This window comes from Accipiter gentilis, chromosome 17 (assembly GCF_929443795.1).
Source record: "Accipiter gentilis chromosome 17, bAccGen1.1, whole genome shotgun sequence".
Classification (NCBI taxonomy): domain Eukaryota; kingdom Metazoa; phylum Chordata; class Aves; order Accipitriformes; family Accipitridae; genus Astur; species Astur gentilis.
This window is the reverse complement of record NC_064896.1, coordinates 12,318,220-12,332,709: the sequence shown is the minus strand read 5'-3', so window position 1 is coordinate 12,332,709 and position 14,490 is coordinate 12,318,220. Positions and strand designations below refer to the sequence as shown.

The following is a 14,490-nucleotide window of genomic DNA, read 5'->3' as shown; positions in this document are numbered from 1 at the left end:
CTTTTAAGTCAATTTTAACTCCATTTGGCATCCAGATTATGAGCTTGGCCAGAACAGTCAGCTTTTGTTATCTGCCTGGATAGCAGCTGTAAAACAGGCCCCCAGTCTTGGGTCTTTGTTGATGATACTGAGCCTCATTCCTAGTTGTAGAGCTGGATCGAACAGTAGTAAGTAAGAATTTGGACCAACTCCCAAATCCTTGCAAAATGGGACGCTATTAAATAAAGTAGAGAACACCATTCCAGAGGGCTGTCATTGGAGTAGGTACTGGTCATGCTTTATTTACAAAATCCAGAGATTTGTACACAGCAATCTACAGGACAGCATAGGGCTTGTGTCAGGAGGATAAAGGACATGCTCAGCAGGAATTGAAGATGCCAGCAAGGAGTCATCTCAGTTCCACAGGGAACCTCCTTCCTTTTGACTGAGGAAGCCGCCAGACCCCTCCAGAAAGAAAAAGAAGAAAAGCAGCAGCAATAGCCAACCCAGACTGATGTTGCAATTTTTGTTATCGTTGAGGCATGGGAACACAAGTGATTCATGAAGGAAGAAAGAGGAGACCAGCATGGTTTCGGCATGCCACTAAGGGCCATCCTGCCTCGTTCTTTACTTCCAGCGCCCGCCAACCTTGCCCTTGGCTCCTGCCTTCTTGCTGCTACAATACAAAAGAAAAACATGTCAGCACAATGGAAGCGGTGGGGCTCTGTGACCACTGCGTGTTTCTGGTGCCTAGATTATGTTTGAGCTGCTTTTGTTTCTCACATGTTGGGCACACCTGTCATAGAGCACATCCTGAGAAAAATATTGTCGATATTGTGGAAAGAGATTCCTCCTCAGGCTCTTAGTGAAAGGCCAGGATGTGCATGCCTGAAAGAGGTGGACCTGTCCAGCTTTCTGCATTATCAGGACAGAAGTCCAGGTGGTCCTAAATCTAAATGACAGGCCTATCCAGCCGCAGACTATGTTTCCTGAATTCAAATCTGCTATGATCTGGATTTTAGGATTTAGAGCTGTTTCTGGACAAGATTTCCTCATTATCAGGGAGCTCTGGTCAAATTCCCCAGATGCTCTAGTCATCTAGTAGTGGAGGCAGAAAGCTGAGCAATAATTTAAATACAACTAATAACTGCTTTGCTCTAGCAAAGCCAAGTGGCTGCTTCCTTATGTCACAAAAGCAAGAGACTCCAAAACAGTCCAAACAACTTTTTAGGCCTCCCCTCATATCAGCATCCTCGTCTTGCTCGTGGTGTGTGTGGGAGCAGTCCAGCTACACTCCCCACACAAAACACCTGAGGCAAACTCTCTCCAAATAGTATCTTCTTGCACACAGAAGGGCAATCCTACATGCAAGCCACTTACCTTCTGACTGAGAAGCACGCACGCCTGGAGTCAGAGAGGAGCCAGGCGTGAAGTTAGTCGAGTTAGATTCTGCACTGGCTCCCATAGGCAGCACCTTGGCTTTGGGGGCTTGGCACACCACCAAACCTTTCCATCTCACACATACAGTGATGAGGCTGCTTCTTGAACCAAAGCACATGCAAACTGGGGGCAGCTGTTTGACATAGCAGATCATGGGGCTGGGGGCCAAGCACAAGGTGATGGGGCCTTGCTATCAACAGAGAGGCCTTCTTCAGAATCATTGATTCCTCCAGGGAGCAGAAAAAAATGTGGACGACACATCTGGGGAGATTTTTGTGGTGCTGCCCCATGGATTGGTTCAAGAGCGCTAGCCATATTTACAGAAAGATATAGCACAGTGACACAGACGTACACATAGTGGATACTTTACCTTTTGACCAAGTAAGACTTGGTCTATTCGAAAAAATTGACCTTCTATATGAGAGAGAGCGCAAAGCGTTTTCTGCTTATCTTATCTCAGTGTCCCTTTTGCCAGCCTTTCTGCGGGTTCAAAACCCAGTATAGAAACTGTATAGGTCCTCAAACGAAGGCAGAGTTCTTTTATCTCCACAAGCGCCTGTGAGGTTTGATGTTATGCCTAATCTTTAGAGTGTGCTTAAGGAGACTTAATAAAGTCTGAAGCAAAAGGATCATTTGATCCTTGTATAACACATTAGCGGGCATTGCTTTGGAATGATACAGTCTAGTGTGCATAGAAATTTAAGTACACAGAAATCTCATGAGCTGTGGGCCTCTCAGTGCAACGTTTTCAAATGATGTCCTGAGAGAGTATCATGTCTTTTGGGGGACCAAGCATGCAGTAATGGTACAGCCTGTTGTGGGTGGTGTGGTGGTGCCCCTCAGAAGAGCAGCAACACCCAGACAAACCATGGCATCCTCCTGCAGCTGCACATTCTGCTGAGATTTATCAGCCTACAGCTCTGTACAGAAAATACCACGGGAAGGTCAAGCCTGGCATCTACAGACAACTGAGCCCCCAGTGTTACATTCATCTGATAAAGCAGGGTGGCTTGGGGAAGTGGGAAGGCAGTGTCTGGTCACTCCTATCATCCAAAGATATCACCAAAGACCACCACTTCATTCCTGGCATGGCTTTGCTAAGATACAGAAGCACAGTGAAGATCAAATCCCACCACTGGAGAGCTCTCCTCCCTTACTTCCCCGCAGTTCCTTCCCTGAGTCTGTTAGTTTTCTACATGCCCTGGCCCCCAGACTTTGTCTAGCCCTGGTCTGTCCTAAGTTCACCGTAAATACCTAGAACAGTTAAAGATGTAAGACTCAAAAAATCTAATTAAATAGAAGTCTTGTGGGAAGGCAAGTGGGAGAGAGATGATAAGTGAAAAGAACTCACAACAGTAATCACATGATGTTAGTCTTGTTACACACCATTCCTTATCATCTTAGCAACCACTTGTTTACCCGTCGTAAACAATGGTTGTATTCCCTCAAGTATTCAAAGCACCTCAGTCAGGTGTTTGAAAACCCCAGCAATAAACAGATGAAAATTTTGCAGACATGGTGTGAAGAAACATGATTTTTTCTTGTTAGCTGTTACATTCACTTCAGTTTCCCATTCATTTTCTCAATGTGAGGCAGGATGGGAGTTGCCCTTCCATCTCTAGCCTCATTTCATTGCAATAAGAAAATGTTGGTGTTGAGGCTGAAGTGACTATTTTGAACACTGAGAAGATATCCCCAAGCCAGGAGCTAGGAAGGGGATATAGGTACTTACTGCTTCTGAGCCTGATCGATCCGGTTCCTGAGGGTGACAATCTGCAAACAACATACATGACCAGGGTTTTTAGTGATAAACCTTGTTCCCTCACAGAGAGGGGAGTTTCATCTGCTGAAGTGCTGGAAAGAGGTGCCTATAGTAGGGGTTAATACTTCCTTTGAAATAAAAGCTCACCCTTGCTTGAATGACAGAAATGTTGCTCCTTGGCAATAAATCTGCAAGCCAATTTCACATGTCAAGGGAAAGAAGAGCTAGAATTTTATAGCCCTTATTAGAAGAATTCCTATGTATACAAATTAATCTCCTACAAACTCACATGTCAAACTGCAGGCAAGTGAACCAGAATGAGTGTCAGCCTGGCTAGCTGGAAAGCTCTTGGATGGCTCCATCACCTGTATGTGTCAACCTCACCTTCTCACTCTTCCCCCTACTCCTACACATTAGGAAATGTGTAAGCTGAAAGAGCTTCAGTGGTCTTTGGATGGGAACCTCAAGAATGGAAGATTCTGCTGGAGTACCTTTGCTGGCTGGCAGAGCAGGAGGTGAGGACCTTGCAGCAGTCACCACCTTCCCAGCCACTCACCTAATAAGAGAAGATGACTTTTAAAGGGGCTGAAGAAGAAAATATTCAAGGAGAGCTTCAGCAGCCGCAGAGGAAAAGGTTGAAGCGAGGGCTCTGAAGACCTTCAAGCCACTAGAGAGTCTGTCCTACAAGATGGAGTGTCTCTTTGTTTATCCATGGGTAAACTGCATATTTCAACCTGATGCATGGGAAAGCAAACACCTACCTTGCATAGGATGAACACCTTATGGCCTGACTTAACACCTCAGTCCTAGCCCATAGCCCTGGACTTGCTACTGAAATCCTAGGACTCTTCCAGCTCAGGTATTTGAAAAGCCCACAAGAGCTAGGGTGTGATAGAGAGACCTCTTTTGCCCCTTCACCTTCTCATTTGTAACCAAGTCAGGGTTCTACCTAGTTTTGCTGGCGTGGAAAAATGCACTTGCCAAGACATATGCTTTGAATTACACCAAAAGCAGAGGCGAAGTCCTCCACTGGCTGTGCAGGTCCAAGAACTGATGACCCAACATTTGAATATTTAAAGCAGGACTTGACATTCCCCGCATGCAAAACAAGAAAAACAAAAGTCATACATTCAGGTTGGCCCAACAATCGGTATTTCCTGGCTCTTCTCTTTCCGTGGCAAACAGAAGCAAAATAAGAGACTGAAACATTAGCGGGAACAGGACAACACAAGAAAGGAAAGATCAGCAAATCACCTGCTCTTGTACTTACTCATGGAAGTTTTAATATCTGCCACAGCAGTTCAAATTATTTTTTGCAACTGAGTATTTTTCCCAAGAGTGGAGGAGAATCAGCTGTCTTCAGTTTGACCCAAGGACTTAAGACTTACCTTCAATGATAACCTTGTGATAGTGACTATAACACTCACTTTCCAATGAAGCACCAGAGCAACAGACATTAGAGCTAAAGAAGAGCTCCACTCTTGTGTGTCCCAGTTCCTTCCTTTTTCTCTCCCTTGCATCCTTGCTTGTCTCTCCTTCATTCCCTTTGCTGTTTGTACTTACCTTTCTCCTCACTTTTTTTCCTGCTATCATCTTCCCTTTGTTCTTCTACTTTTCTTCTCCCATCTCAGCTGTGCATTTTCCTTCTACTTTGCTCATTCTTTGTTCTTTCTCTCCTTGCTTTTCATCAGCAGCCACCCATCCTTTGTTTATGCACAGGTTTTGTTACCGTAGCATATGTGTCTCCCCTGGCACTGCCTTAATTCCTGTTTTTCCACACCCAGTTGACCTGTTATCCTTAAGCTAGCCCTCTCCAGTATTTTGGATGTGGGTAAGCACGTGCCACAAGGTGGAGAATCTTTCCAAACCCCATACCATTGTTTTTTGTGAAGTTCGACCTATTACACATGCATCCCTAAGCTTCTGTATGTATCCCAGGTGCATCAGGGTGACTCACATACACACGCAATGCTAGAGTTTTGGATAGGGGATTATTTTCAAGATGGTCTGAGTGGGTTGCATGCTCAGGTCTTTAGCCACATCCCTGTTGGACCCCGACTCTTTTCCTAAATTACCGCTTCATCTTTTTGCAAAGAATGGAAAGGGAGAGAAAAAGGAAGTGAAGGGAGAGACACAAGATCCAGTTTTCTCTTTTCTCTCTGCAGTTGGAGCCAAGTGCCAGTTTCTGTCTGGCACCTGGCCTCTGACCATGCAGCAGGCTCATGCATTTGGTAGCCTTTGTTTCTGCTGTTATACAGGCAAGTTCATTGTACTTACAACTTGGAAAGCTCCTGCACCCTGCAACGCAGTGTTAAAATCTAAGAGAGATTGAGATAGTTACATTGGTGTTGCTCATTCCCTGTCAGGATGTGTCTGTATGATTGGGAATTAAAAGGAGAGCGAGAAGGAGAGAGATCCAGTAGGATTTCTCAGCCACTGAAACCTGACGTAGATGAGTGCAGCCCTGTCCTGTGACTGAAGGAAACATATCCACTTTCTGTTACCATATGACACTTCAGCCAGATGCTCCTGTCTGGAGACAGTTTTCAGTGACCCCAGTGAGCTCAGTCCACAGGGAATCTGTCTTGAATGGGAATAAACTTACAACATTCAAGTGTAAAATCAAAGATGGATTTAGAAATATTACTTTGCAATGGAGATGAGTGAATTAAGAATTACAGAATTTTCAGGCCACAGTTACGTATAGATAAATAAGAATGAACAAGATGTGTTTGAGCAGAGGGTGGAGAGTCCATTTTCCATTGGGATTGCCTTTCCATGGGGCACTGAAAACCTTGAGAGCAGTCTATTCAATTTCAGCCTAAAATATGAAATCCAGTCCAAATATGTATGTTAGGGGAGTGCAGTTCCAGGTGTCTTGCTGCTTAAATATTGCAAAAGGGCATTGGTGACCCAAATGACATCACCACATGGCTTTTGCCAGAGCAGTCACAGAGATTTTTACATATTGGACCTGGTGCCATTAGCAAAATAGCTTCTCAACTCACCTCATATTTTTTCCTCTTGATCTGCTCTGCAAAGTCATACTTTTCAGTCTCCAGCTGGTATAACCAGTCCCACAGTTCCTTAGCCTTGTCCCTGTGTGTTTATGGGGAAAGCAAAATGGGAGAAACATACCATGTCATATATTTTCTATGATTTTCACATCACTAGCAATAAGGCTTTTTATGTTTTATTTAATGCAGTTCACACATCTTCCTGCAAGCCCTTTCCGTTCTCTGAAAGCTACTGACCATTTTAAAGGTCACATTTTTCTCACCTTCTCACTTGAGAACCTTTAAGACTTGCACTCTTGCATGTGTCACACACTAACGTATTTCCCACAGATTTGTTTTTCCCCCTAACTCTTAATGAAGGATTCCAGGGGAATCAGATGAGAAGGAAGGAGGACTCTGAAGGCCACCCAGGCAAGCAGAGCAGCTGCCATTGTGCAATCTCATCTGTTTCAGGGCTGAGGTGAGCCAACCTCATCTTTCAATCATGTGTAAACTGCAATGTGTGGAGTCCAGACGATCATCTGATGACTGCTCTGCACCCAAGCCTCCAGCCTCGGTGGAGATCCAAACTCGTACCTTAGCAGCTCTAACTCACCCCTGGGAATGCTACAGATACCAGTCTCTAGGCTTGTTCAACTAATGTCAGAGCTGGGTTTCAAGTTTGTACCTAGTCCTGTAAATGACTAATCCTAATTAGCAGGAGAGGCTAATGGAGCTATGCCAGGAGCATGGCTAGATGGCTACCAAACCATTTCAACAATTCTCCTCATCCCCATTTCCCCTCCATTCTCCAGATCAAGGAAGGGCACAACTTAACATTGTCCTGTGATGAATTTCAAGGAAGGCCCTCTCCTCTACCTCATATTTTTACCAGCAGAGATTCCAGGAGAGTAAGACCAAATTTCAGTGGATTATATCCAGTAAGTTAGCATAAGCATGTTACCTCAGCTTGTCTTCATTAAGGTGGTCGATGTTCAAGGGCTTGCGCCTCTCTGCCAGGACCTTCTTCTTTGTCTCTCTAGCTGTTTGCTTCTTTCCTCTCTTCTGATCAGCCTATTTTCAGAACATTAATTAACATTAGACTGCAGAAATTCAGGCTGAATTAAATTATTTCAGTGACAGAGCATATAAGACAAGCTGCTAGGGATCCGGAAGAAGAAAAGTTGAGCTGTTTTCTCAACTTGTAATAAACACTGTTCCCAGTCAACCCTGTGGTTTAACATTTAATATTTCATCCACCAATCCATGCTTTTTACCTTAGCCAGATAGCTACTGTATGTGGCACCCATGGAGGACAGAGCTTTCTTCTTCTTGAGATCATCCTCAGCTTTTCTCTTGGCATCTTCTTCCTCTCTCCTTGCCTTTTCCTCCTGTGGAGTGCAACACACACAAGCAAGTTACTCTAGGGGAGACTGACAGCTTCGCCAACAGTCAGTGTCACTGCAGGGAATGTGATCAGATAAGCATGTTGATAAGAATTGGCAACTCCTGTTTCCTGCCCCTGCTTTAAGAAGGTGGTCACTTTTTCACACTGAGAGGCAGAACCTGTAGGTTTTTTCTGTCACTAGAGATCTCCAATTTGATGCTGAGACAAGTCAAGAGTTGCAAAGACACTTACTGCCAGCCTTGCCTGACGCTCCTTCTCCTTCTCAGCCCGGATTCTCTGTTGCTCTGCTCTTTCAGCTCTGCGCTTCTCCTGCAAGAAGCAGTGGCAGAGGCATTGAGTCATCATTGTGGCTTTATCTACCTCCAGTATTACACCCTACCACCAAGAGCTTTGGTTCGTAGAGAGTGAGCTACCTACTCCCTTGCCAGAACGGTCTCATGCAATTCTCAGGTGTAAAACAAGAGGCTGAGAGAGGGGACAGATGTGGGGAGAAGCCATTTGGTGGTGAATGAGCAGTCGCTTCTGTACATGGCAATACAGCTTTCTGCCAAAGTCTGACAGTGGACTAATGGATTCAAATTCCCATCTACAGAGGATCTCTCAATCTAATACAGGGAAATGGCAGTATAAGGACTCACAATCCTCTCCTTGAGGGCAACCAGCTCTTCCTCTTCCTTTCTCCTGGCTTCAAAGTGGCTGTCGATCAAGGCCTGCAGTTCAATCAGGTCTTTGTTCTGCCTTTTCTTTTGGATGTCCTAGAAGAGCAGGCAAATGCATTAAGTAAGCCTATATTGCTCTAGGAACATGCCCTGGACATTCCCAGCACCCTGCCTACACAGAGAAACAAAAGCAGAAAATGTCTGCAGGTATCTGTAGAAATCTATGGCATTAGCTTAAATGGCTGTTGATGCAGGACAGAGACAGTCAGAGACTCATCCAGGTGACAGTCAGGAGCCCCGAAGGGAACAGAATCCACATCTCCCATTCCCCTACACTGTATTTTAGCCCTGGCTTTGCTTAGCTGCCTATATTTGCATATACTTAGCTGCCTCCTCTTTGGGATATGAATCTTACCTAGAAAATGTTCCTGCATTTTTGGGCAAAGCAGATGTTTTTGTGGAGATTTTCAACACCAGACCTGCTTCTTTTTTCTATCAACTTTCTAGGAAGGTATTTGGATCTCTGTTTATTATTAAAATTATATTGTCATTTTAGGTAGTGTTTCTCAGCAACAGATGCATATAGGCCTGTTTTATTTCAACCTGCAACTTTCAAACCATTTACAACAATGGGACAGGGGATCTGGGATCTTCTAGAACACTTACTTTCTCCTTTCTTCACATATTGGCTTCAAAGATTCAAGGAGAAAAAAAAGAAATACATGATTTTAGCTTAGTCACATTAGCAAGGAATGCATCCAGAGAGTTTCAGGGAGCAGAGAGTAGCCTTTCACTGAAAACGGGCAGCAAAGCATCCATACTTTTGTCCTTTACTTTATCCTCAGCAGTATCCAATACAGGAGGAGTTATGTGGGTTTGCACACGTGTATATGGCTCAGGTACAGACAGACAAACACAGCCAGTTTCAGGAATACTTACATCAAAATCTACTTTCTCACCCTCTGGTATTTTAGGAGCAGTTAGTCTGCAGAGAGTCAAAAAAAAAAAAAAAAGAAAGAAGAAACAAAACAAACAAACAACAACAAAAAAGGATTTTCATCTTAAAGAACAGGCAGCTTTTTTAAATACCACATCCTGACCTGCCCTGCCCTCAGGAATGATGCTGACAAGGAGGAATGTTGATGGAGATAGAGTGGTGAAACAGCAAGTCAATGGAAAACTACTCCAGAATAGGACTAAGGACCATTGTCCTTCCTGGAAGGTCACGCAGGGCAGGGAGCTACCCCTAAAAACCCTTTTCATTCCCAAAGCCTATGGTCATTCCCTATCACATGGGAAGGCATTGGTCCACGAGGCTGTTGGTGCAGCGCTGCACGCTCCATTCTGGGCAGCTGGCAGAGTGGGAAGTTAAGGTGCTGGGACCCAGAGCCACACGTCCATAGGAAACCTTAGTTAAGTTCAAGTCAGCCCAGCCCAACATTTGCCACCCTTCCCACTGTCAGCAGTCCTGGATGGATGGGTAGTTTCCCAGCCAGAGGGATTTACAGAGGATTTACTGTTGAGCTGCCTATATCTTGGGGTACTGCGAGACCACTGTATCTTGGACAGTTCACGAGTCCTCTGACTTTATCAGGAACTGGCCTTAAGACCCTGGCCGGTAACTACTGCTAAGGCATCCTCTGGTAGAAGCAGACATCCTGGAACGGCAAGCAGGAACAGCTGGATGTTGCATGAGGGAGGGTTGGATAAAAGCTTCTAGTGGCCATTTGCCTAATAGACAACAGCTTCTACTAGATCAGAAAAATGATGCCAGGGTTTTGAAACTCCCTGCCCCTCATACTTACTTTATTCTAGGCTTCTCTTCTGTATTTGGAAACATGGAGCAAAACAGGAAGGGAAAAAGAGGGAGAACAATTAGAACAACAGAGATCATGCCAGCTGCTAAAGTAAAAGGAGGGAAGGGAGATTTAATCCTGGGGAAAATATCCCAGAGAAACTGGTTAATTCTCAAGGACTTCCAAAAGAAATACACACACTCACAAACCCCTTTTGCTAGGAGTGAATCTGTTTTTACCCTTGAAACAGAATTTGGCAGAAAAGAATCAAGAGACTGTGTAAAAGTCCCAAACGTAGCATCTGGAAAGCAATGGTTTCATGTAAATGTAAAATTATTTTTCTCAAACCATCCTTACCAAAGCTGTAAGGAGGACAGCTGGGCTGGAGGGTAGAAGAAAATGCTGCCTTTTCCAATCAGCACTTCTTTCACTAAAGTTAACCTGAATTCACAGTAATGTCAATGATAACTAGGCTTTGCCAGTTTTGCTCAAATGCCCCACATGGAGGCCAGGAGGCAAAAAGCTTCCTGACACACGTTTTCTCCAGGTTCATTGACTCCCAAGATAGCTTAGGGCACATGTCCCTGAGATACCTTGGTGCCATGGGGAAGACGCTTATTGTTCTGCACTGTGTGGTGCTCCTCAAACCCAGCTTGAAAAGGCCATCCTCTCTAGCAAGCATCCTCTCCTGCTGAGGTACATGCAAATTTCGCGTATTGCTTCTCCAGGAGAGGTAGAATGCCCTGATAGGCAGGCTAAACCATCACAGAGACCGTCACCTTGGGCCCTCTGGCAGTCAGAAGTGTTCCCATGCAACAAGTGACCTTTCCCTGCCTCTCAGAAATGTGCTGTCTTACGAGTTACTTGCTTAACATTTCTGCTTGTGCTCAATTCCCCTCCCTGCTATGCTTTTTAAACTTTAATTATTAACTCCAGTGTAATGCCAGCAAGTTCAGCACTGTTATTCTCACAAACAGAAGTAAATTAAACCCAGTCTCACAGGGACCCAGGTTGACTTTCATAACCATACACTACATTTGAACTTTCAGGGATGCTGCTGGATTCTGCGGTACAAGACTCTCCCTGTGTTGGTTCAGTGGGAGGAACCGAGGTAAAAAGCTCAGTGTCTATTGAATCTGGTTTAAAAAAAACCAGCTTTGTAAAGTGAAAGTAAAAACAGCCTCCCCTCAGGAGCGGTGCACAAGCCCTGCTAGCCATATCATGATACAGAAAGCTATTATATTTTTTCAAATTGCATCCAGCTATTTTGGGACTGATGGAGGAAATTGGGAATAGCAAATGACACAGAATAGAATAAAATAAAATGAAACATTATAAGAGGAAAAAAATAGCAAAAACTGATACTGGAAAATATTTAGAGACATCAGTTGCAAGGATGTTGGGTAATAAAAAATTGAGAAGGTGGCTGGAAATGGGTTATTGAGATAATTAAGAAAAAAGACATGAGACATGCGTAAAAGAGATCAGAAACCAACCTTTCCTTTCTCTCACACTTTCCCATACCAATTTCAGTAATGAAATTTGGGGGGGTAGACTTTTCTCATTTACTTCAAGAACACTGCCTACCAAAACAAATCTCAGTTGAGGCCTCTAGATGCCAAAGCAATGCTAATAAAATAAACAGCATGTAATTAGAAAAGTGTTTTAGAGCACTCGTATAAAGGAAGCCACAAATTGCTCCTGAAGAAAAATACTATTAGCCAACAGCATACTTCTATATTTCTCCAGTTATTTTTTAAATTGTTTTGCTTTTCAAATAGCCAGTGAGCTTCTTAACACATTAGTTAAATTGTTTTTTTTTTAATCTGGAGAGAGGAAAAGTAATGATGATTAACCAGTCTATCAGGGATGTTATTCACACAGGATTCCTTTCCCTCGTGACATACCCAGATAATTTTCAGAAACGTTTCTGCCAGTTAGCAACACTTCAGAGCGGGGGGGGGGGGGGGGGTGGGGGGGGGGGGGGTGTAGACAGGAAATGACTGGTTTTGTTTGTTGACCTTGGTTGCCAGGATCGACATCTGTCTGTCAATAACTGCAAATTTGGTTTCAGCTGCCACCAAATCAGCACTTTAAACAATTAAACCAACAAACAATTGTAAAAATAAAAAGAAAAATTAAGGTTAGTTGGTCTTGAAATAAGAAATTGTAGTTAGACTATTTAAAGGTACCTCCAGAAAACCAGAAAAGGGGATGACAAAGAAATAGGAGCCTTTATTAAAAAAACGAACAGTAATAAATCTGTCCTTTGCAGTGCATGACCCAGCATTGGTCCATACTGTATGCACCAAAAGCAGCCCATGGTTGTGATTTATTTTGAAATGCCCTTCTTTCAAGACACTGAGTCAAGGAACTGGGCCAAAATTGGTTGACAAGCAGGAATTGTCATAGCCAATTCCTGTTCCTATGGCAGATTTTCACTGACATTCTGGTTATTCTGCCAATGAACCATGGGACTGTGACAAAATCCCCACATACAACCCTGCCAAAAGAAGGCAAGAGCCACTGGAAATCCAAGTTCACTGCCCTGGTGGTTAGACAGTTTCTGAGTTTCTGGTTTCCAAAAGGGTTAGCACAGGGAGAGTACACAACCATAATTACAACCTTGCTTTCTCCTGCGCAATCTATGAGATATTCACACAGTGCTCCCCTTCTCTCTGAATCCATCTGAACTGCCTTTAGTTCATTCAGAAATCCCTAAACACCCTCCCTTAATCCCACTTCTCAGAAGCAACATATCTAACTCACACTGTGTCCTTGGGGGGGGGGGGGGGGGCGGGGGGTTAATATGCTATTAAAAATAAAAGGAAAGAAAGAGAAAAAAAAAGGAGAGAAAGGGGCTTAGAAAGGTCCTCAGCATATTTCCCTAAATAAGGAAAAAGCCTGAAAAATGAGCAAAATTAAAACAAACAAACAACAACAACAAAAAATTACAAAACAAAACAAGGAAACAGAGACAATGCAGGGTGGTTTCAAGTGGCACTGAGCTTTGTCTTTCAAAACAGCTGGCCAGGTGTTTTAGGGATTGGGGCAGTCAGAACACAACCAAGCTACTTCAAAGGCCTGTAAAAGCCTGTGAGTCAGTCTATACATTTAAACTTGTTTTGAATTTGGCCCAGGGGGCCTAAGTTATCTTACACACATACAAGAGCAAAACTGACTCTGCAAACATTTAGATTTGGTCCTTTCACATCAGCCTTGTCCCACCTACATGCTCCAGCACCCACTCAACCAAGTATTATGAACACACTATCTTAAGCCCATGGCCAGCCCCACCAGTCTGAATAAATTTATTCACATGCTTGATGTTTAGCACAATTTTAAGTGCATGGCTGGAGCAGAAGTTTAAATATCTGTAGATTCAGGCCTGGAGACCATGACCTTCTAAGGTTGGGTGAGAAAGGCATGTCTATCCAGGGCTCAGCTCCATTTTCAAGCATGCCACTATGATTTAAGAGATACTTTCCTGATTTTTGGGAGGATAGAGAAGGTTTGCTGATGAAACCTATGACACGATAGGTTCTAGCTAAAAGACAAGTCCAGGACAAGCTTCTAGAGCTTGGTTTTCACCATCTACTATCCTAATGAGGATGTACAGGCCTCTCAGTGCAACAGTGACTCCCCAAGAGTGATTGGATATGCACAGTGAGCGATTCTTTGGAGCAGAGATGTTTTGGCCCAGTTCCTGAGTTTAAAATCAAGTGAGGGACAAAAACAAATACAGAAAAAAGGGTGAGATGTTAGAAAGGTAACTTTGTTGTCCTAAGACAACACCAAGCTACCATCATAGTATTCGCCGCCTTCATCAGCTGTAGGTTGAAGGATAAAAGCAAAAGAGAAGCAGCAGAGTAGTCAATCCACAACCAGCATTGTTCTCCTAAGAGCAACTGTCCCCACTCCCTCACTGCTACGCTGGGAACCTTGGACTCTCCAGAGATCGAACAAGAAGAAAAAAACACCTTTTTGGTGATTTGATTTGGCAAACATACAGCCCTTTTCTCCATGTTCATCCAAAGCTATCCAGAGAGACCTTTTCCCTCCTGTGCTCTCTTTGCTCTTGAACAAGGTCAGTGTTTTTAACACTGTTTCCTCAGCGCTGAAAGAGAAAAAAGGTGAGAGTCTGTAGATGCATCACATACCTTCTTCAGGGGCTTCCTCTGCTGGTGTCATGGTGCAGGCAGTGATGGAAAGACAGGAAATAGAGAAGAAAAGAAAAAAAAGGGAAAAAAAAAAAAAAAAACAAAACAGAACAGATATTTAAAGCTCTTGGAAGCCTGAGAAAGAGACCAAGGAATGCATGAAGGGGGGAGGGGAATAAAGGAGGAAAAGAAAATAAAGGAATTAGTGAATTAAGCCAGGGAGAAAAGGTATCTGGAGAGGCTGTCAGGAGTTAAAGATGCTGTAAGGTTAAAGTAGTAGTAAGCATGGA

General features: G+C 43.7%; 1 protein-coding gene across 2 annotated transcripts; it reads right to left on the bottom strand.

Moving 5' to 3' along the window:
* Positions 1 to 241: 241 nt before the first annotated feature.
* Positions 242 to 14,246, bottom strand: TNNT3 (troponin T3, fast skeletal type). Of its 2 annotated transcripts, none has more exons than XM_049820789.1 (10): positions 14,201 to 14,246; positions 10,050 to 10,068; positions 9,184 to 9,229; positions 8,224 to 8,340; positions 7,817 to 7,894; positions 7,455 to 7,568; positions 7,142 to 7,251; positions 6,190 to 6,280; positions 3,152 to 3,192; positions 242 to 655 (listed from the first exon to the last, which is right to left on the bottom strand). In XM_049820789.1, exons 1-10 carry the CDS (start codon positions 14,229 to 14,231, stop codon positions 607 to 609), a joined length of 696 nt encoding a protein of 231 aa, XP_049676746.1. In that variant the 5' UTR covers positions 14,232 to 14,246; the 3' UTR covers positions 242 to 606. The 2 variants fall into 2 exon arrangements, with proteins under 2 accessions (XP_049676746.1, XP_049676747.1); XM_049820790.1 differs by lacking the exon at positions 14,201 to 14,246 and adding an exon at positions 14,021 to 14,063.
* Positions 14,247 to 14,490: the final 244 nt, after the last annotated feature.

What these genes read in the sequence shown, in the direction of transcription:
- TNNT3 (XM_049820789.1), bottom strand. Translation starts at nt 14,231, where the DNA reads ATGACACCAGCAGAGGAAGCCCCTGAAGAAG. An exon ending in ACAGTAGCTATCTGGCTAAG is followed by an intron (nt 7,252 to 7,454) that starts GTAAAAAGCATG and finishes TTCTGAAAATAG; the next exon opens with GCTGATCAGAAGAGAGGAAA. An exon ending in TCAAGAGGAAAAAATATGAG is followed by an intron (nt 3,193 to 6,189) that starts GTGAGTTGAGAA and finishes TGTTGTTTGCAG; the next exon opens with ATTGTCACCCTCAGGAACCG.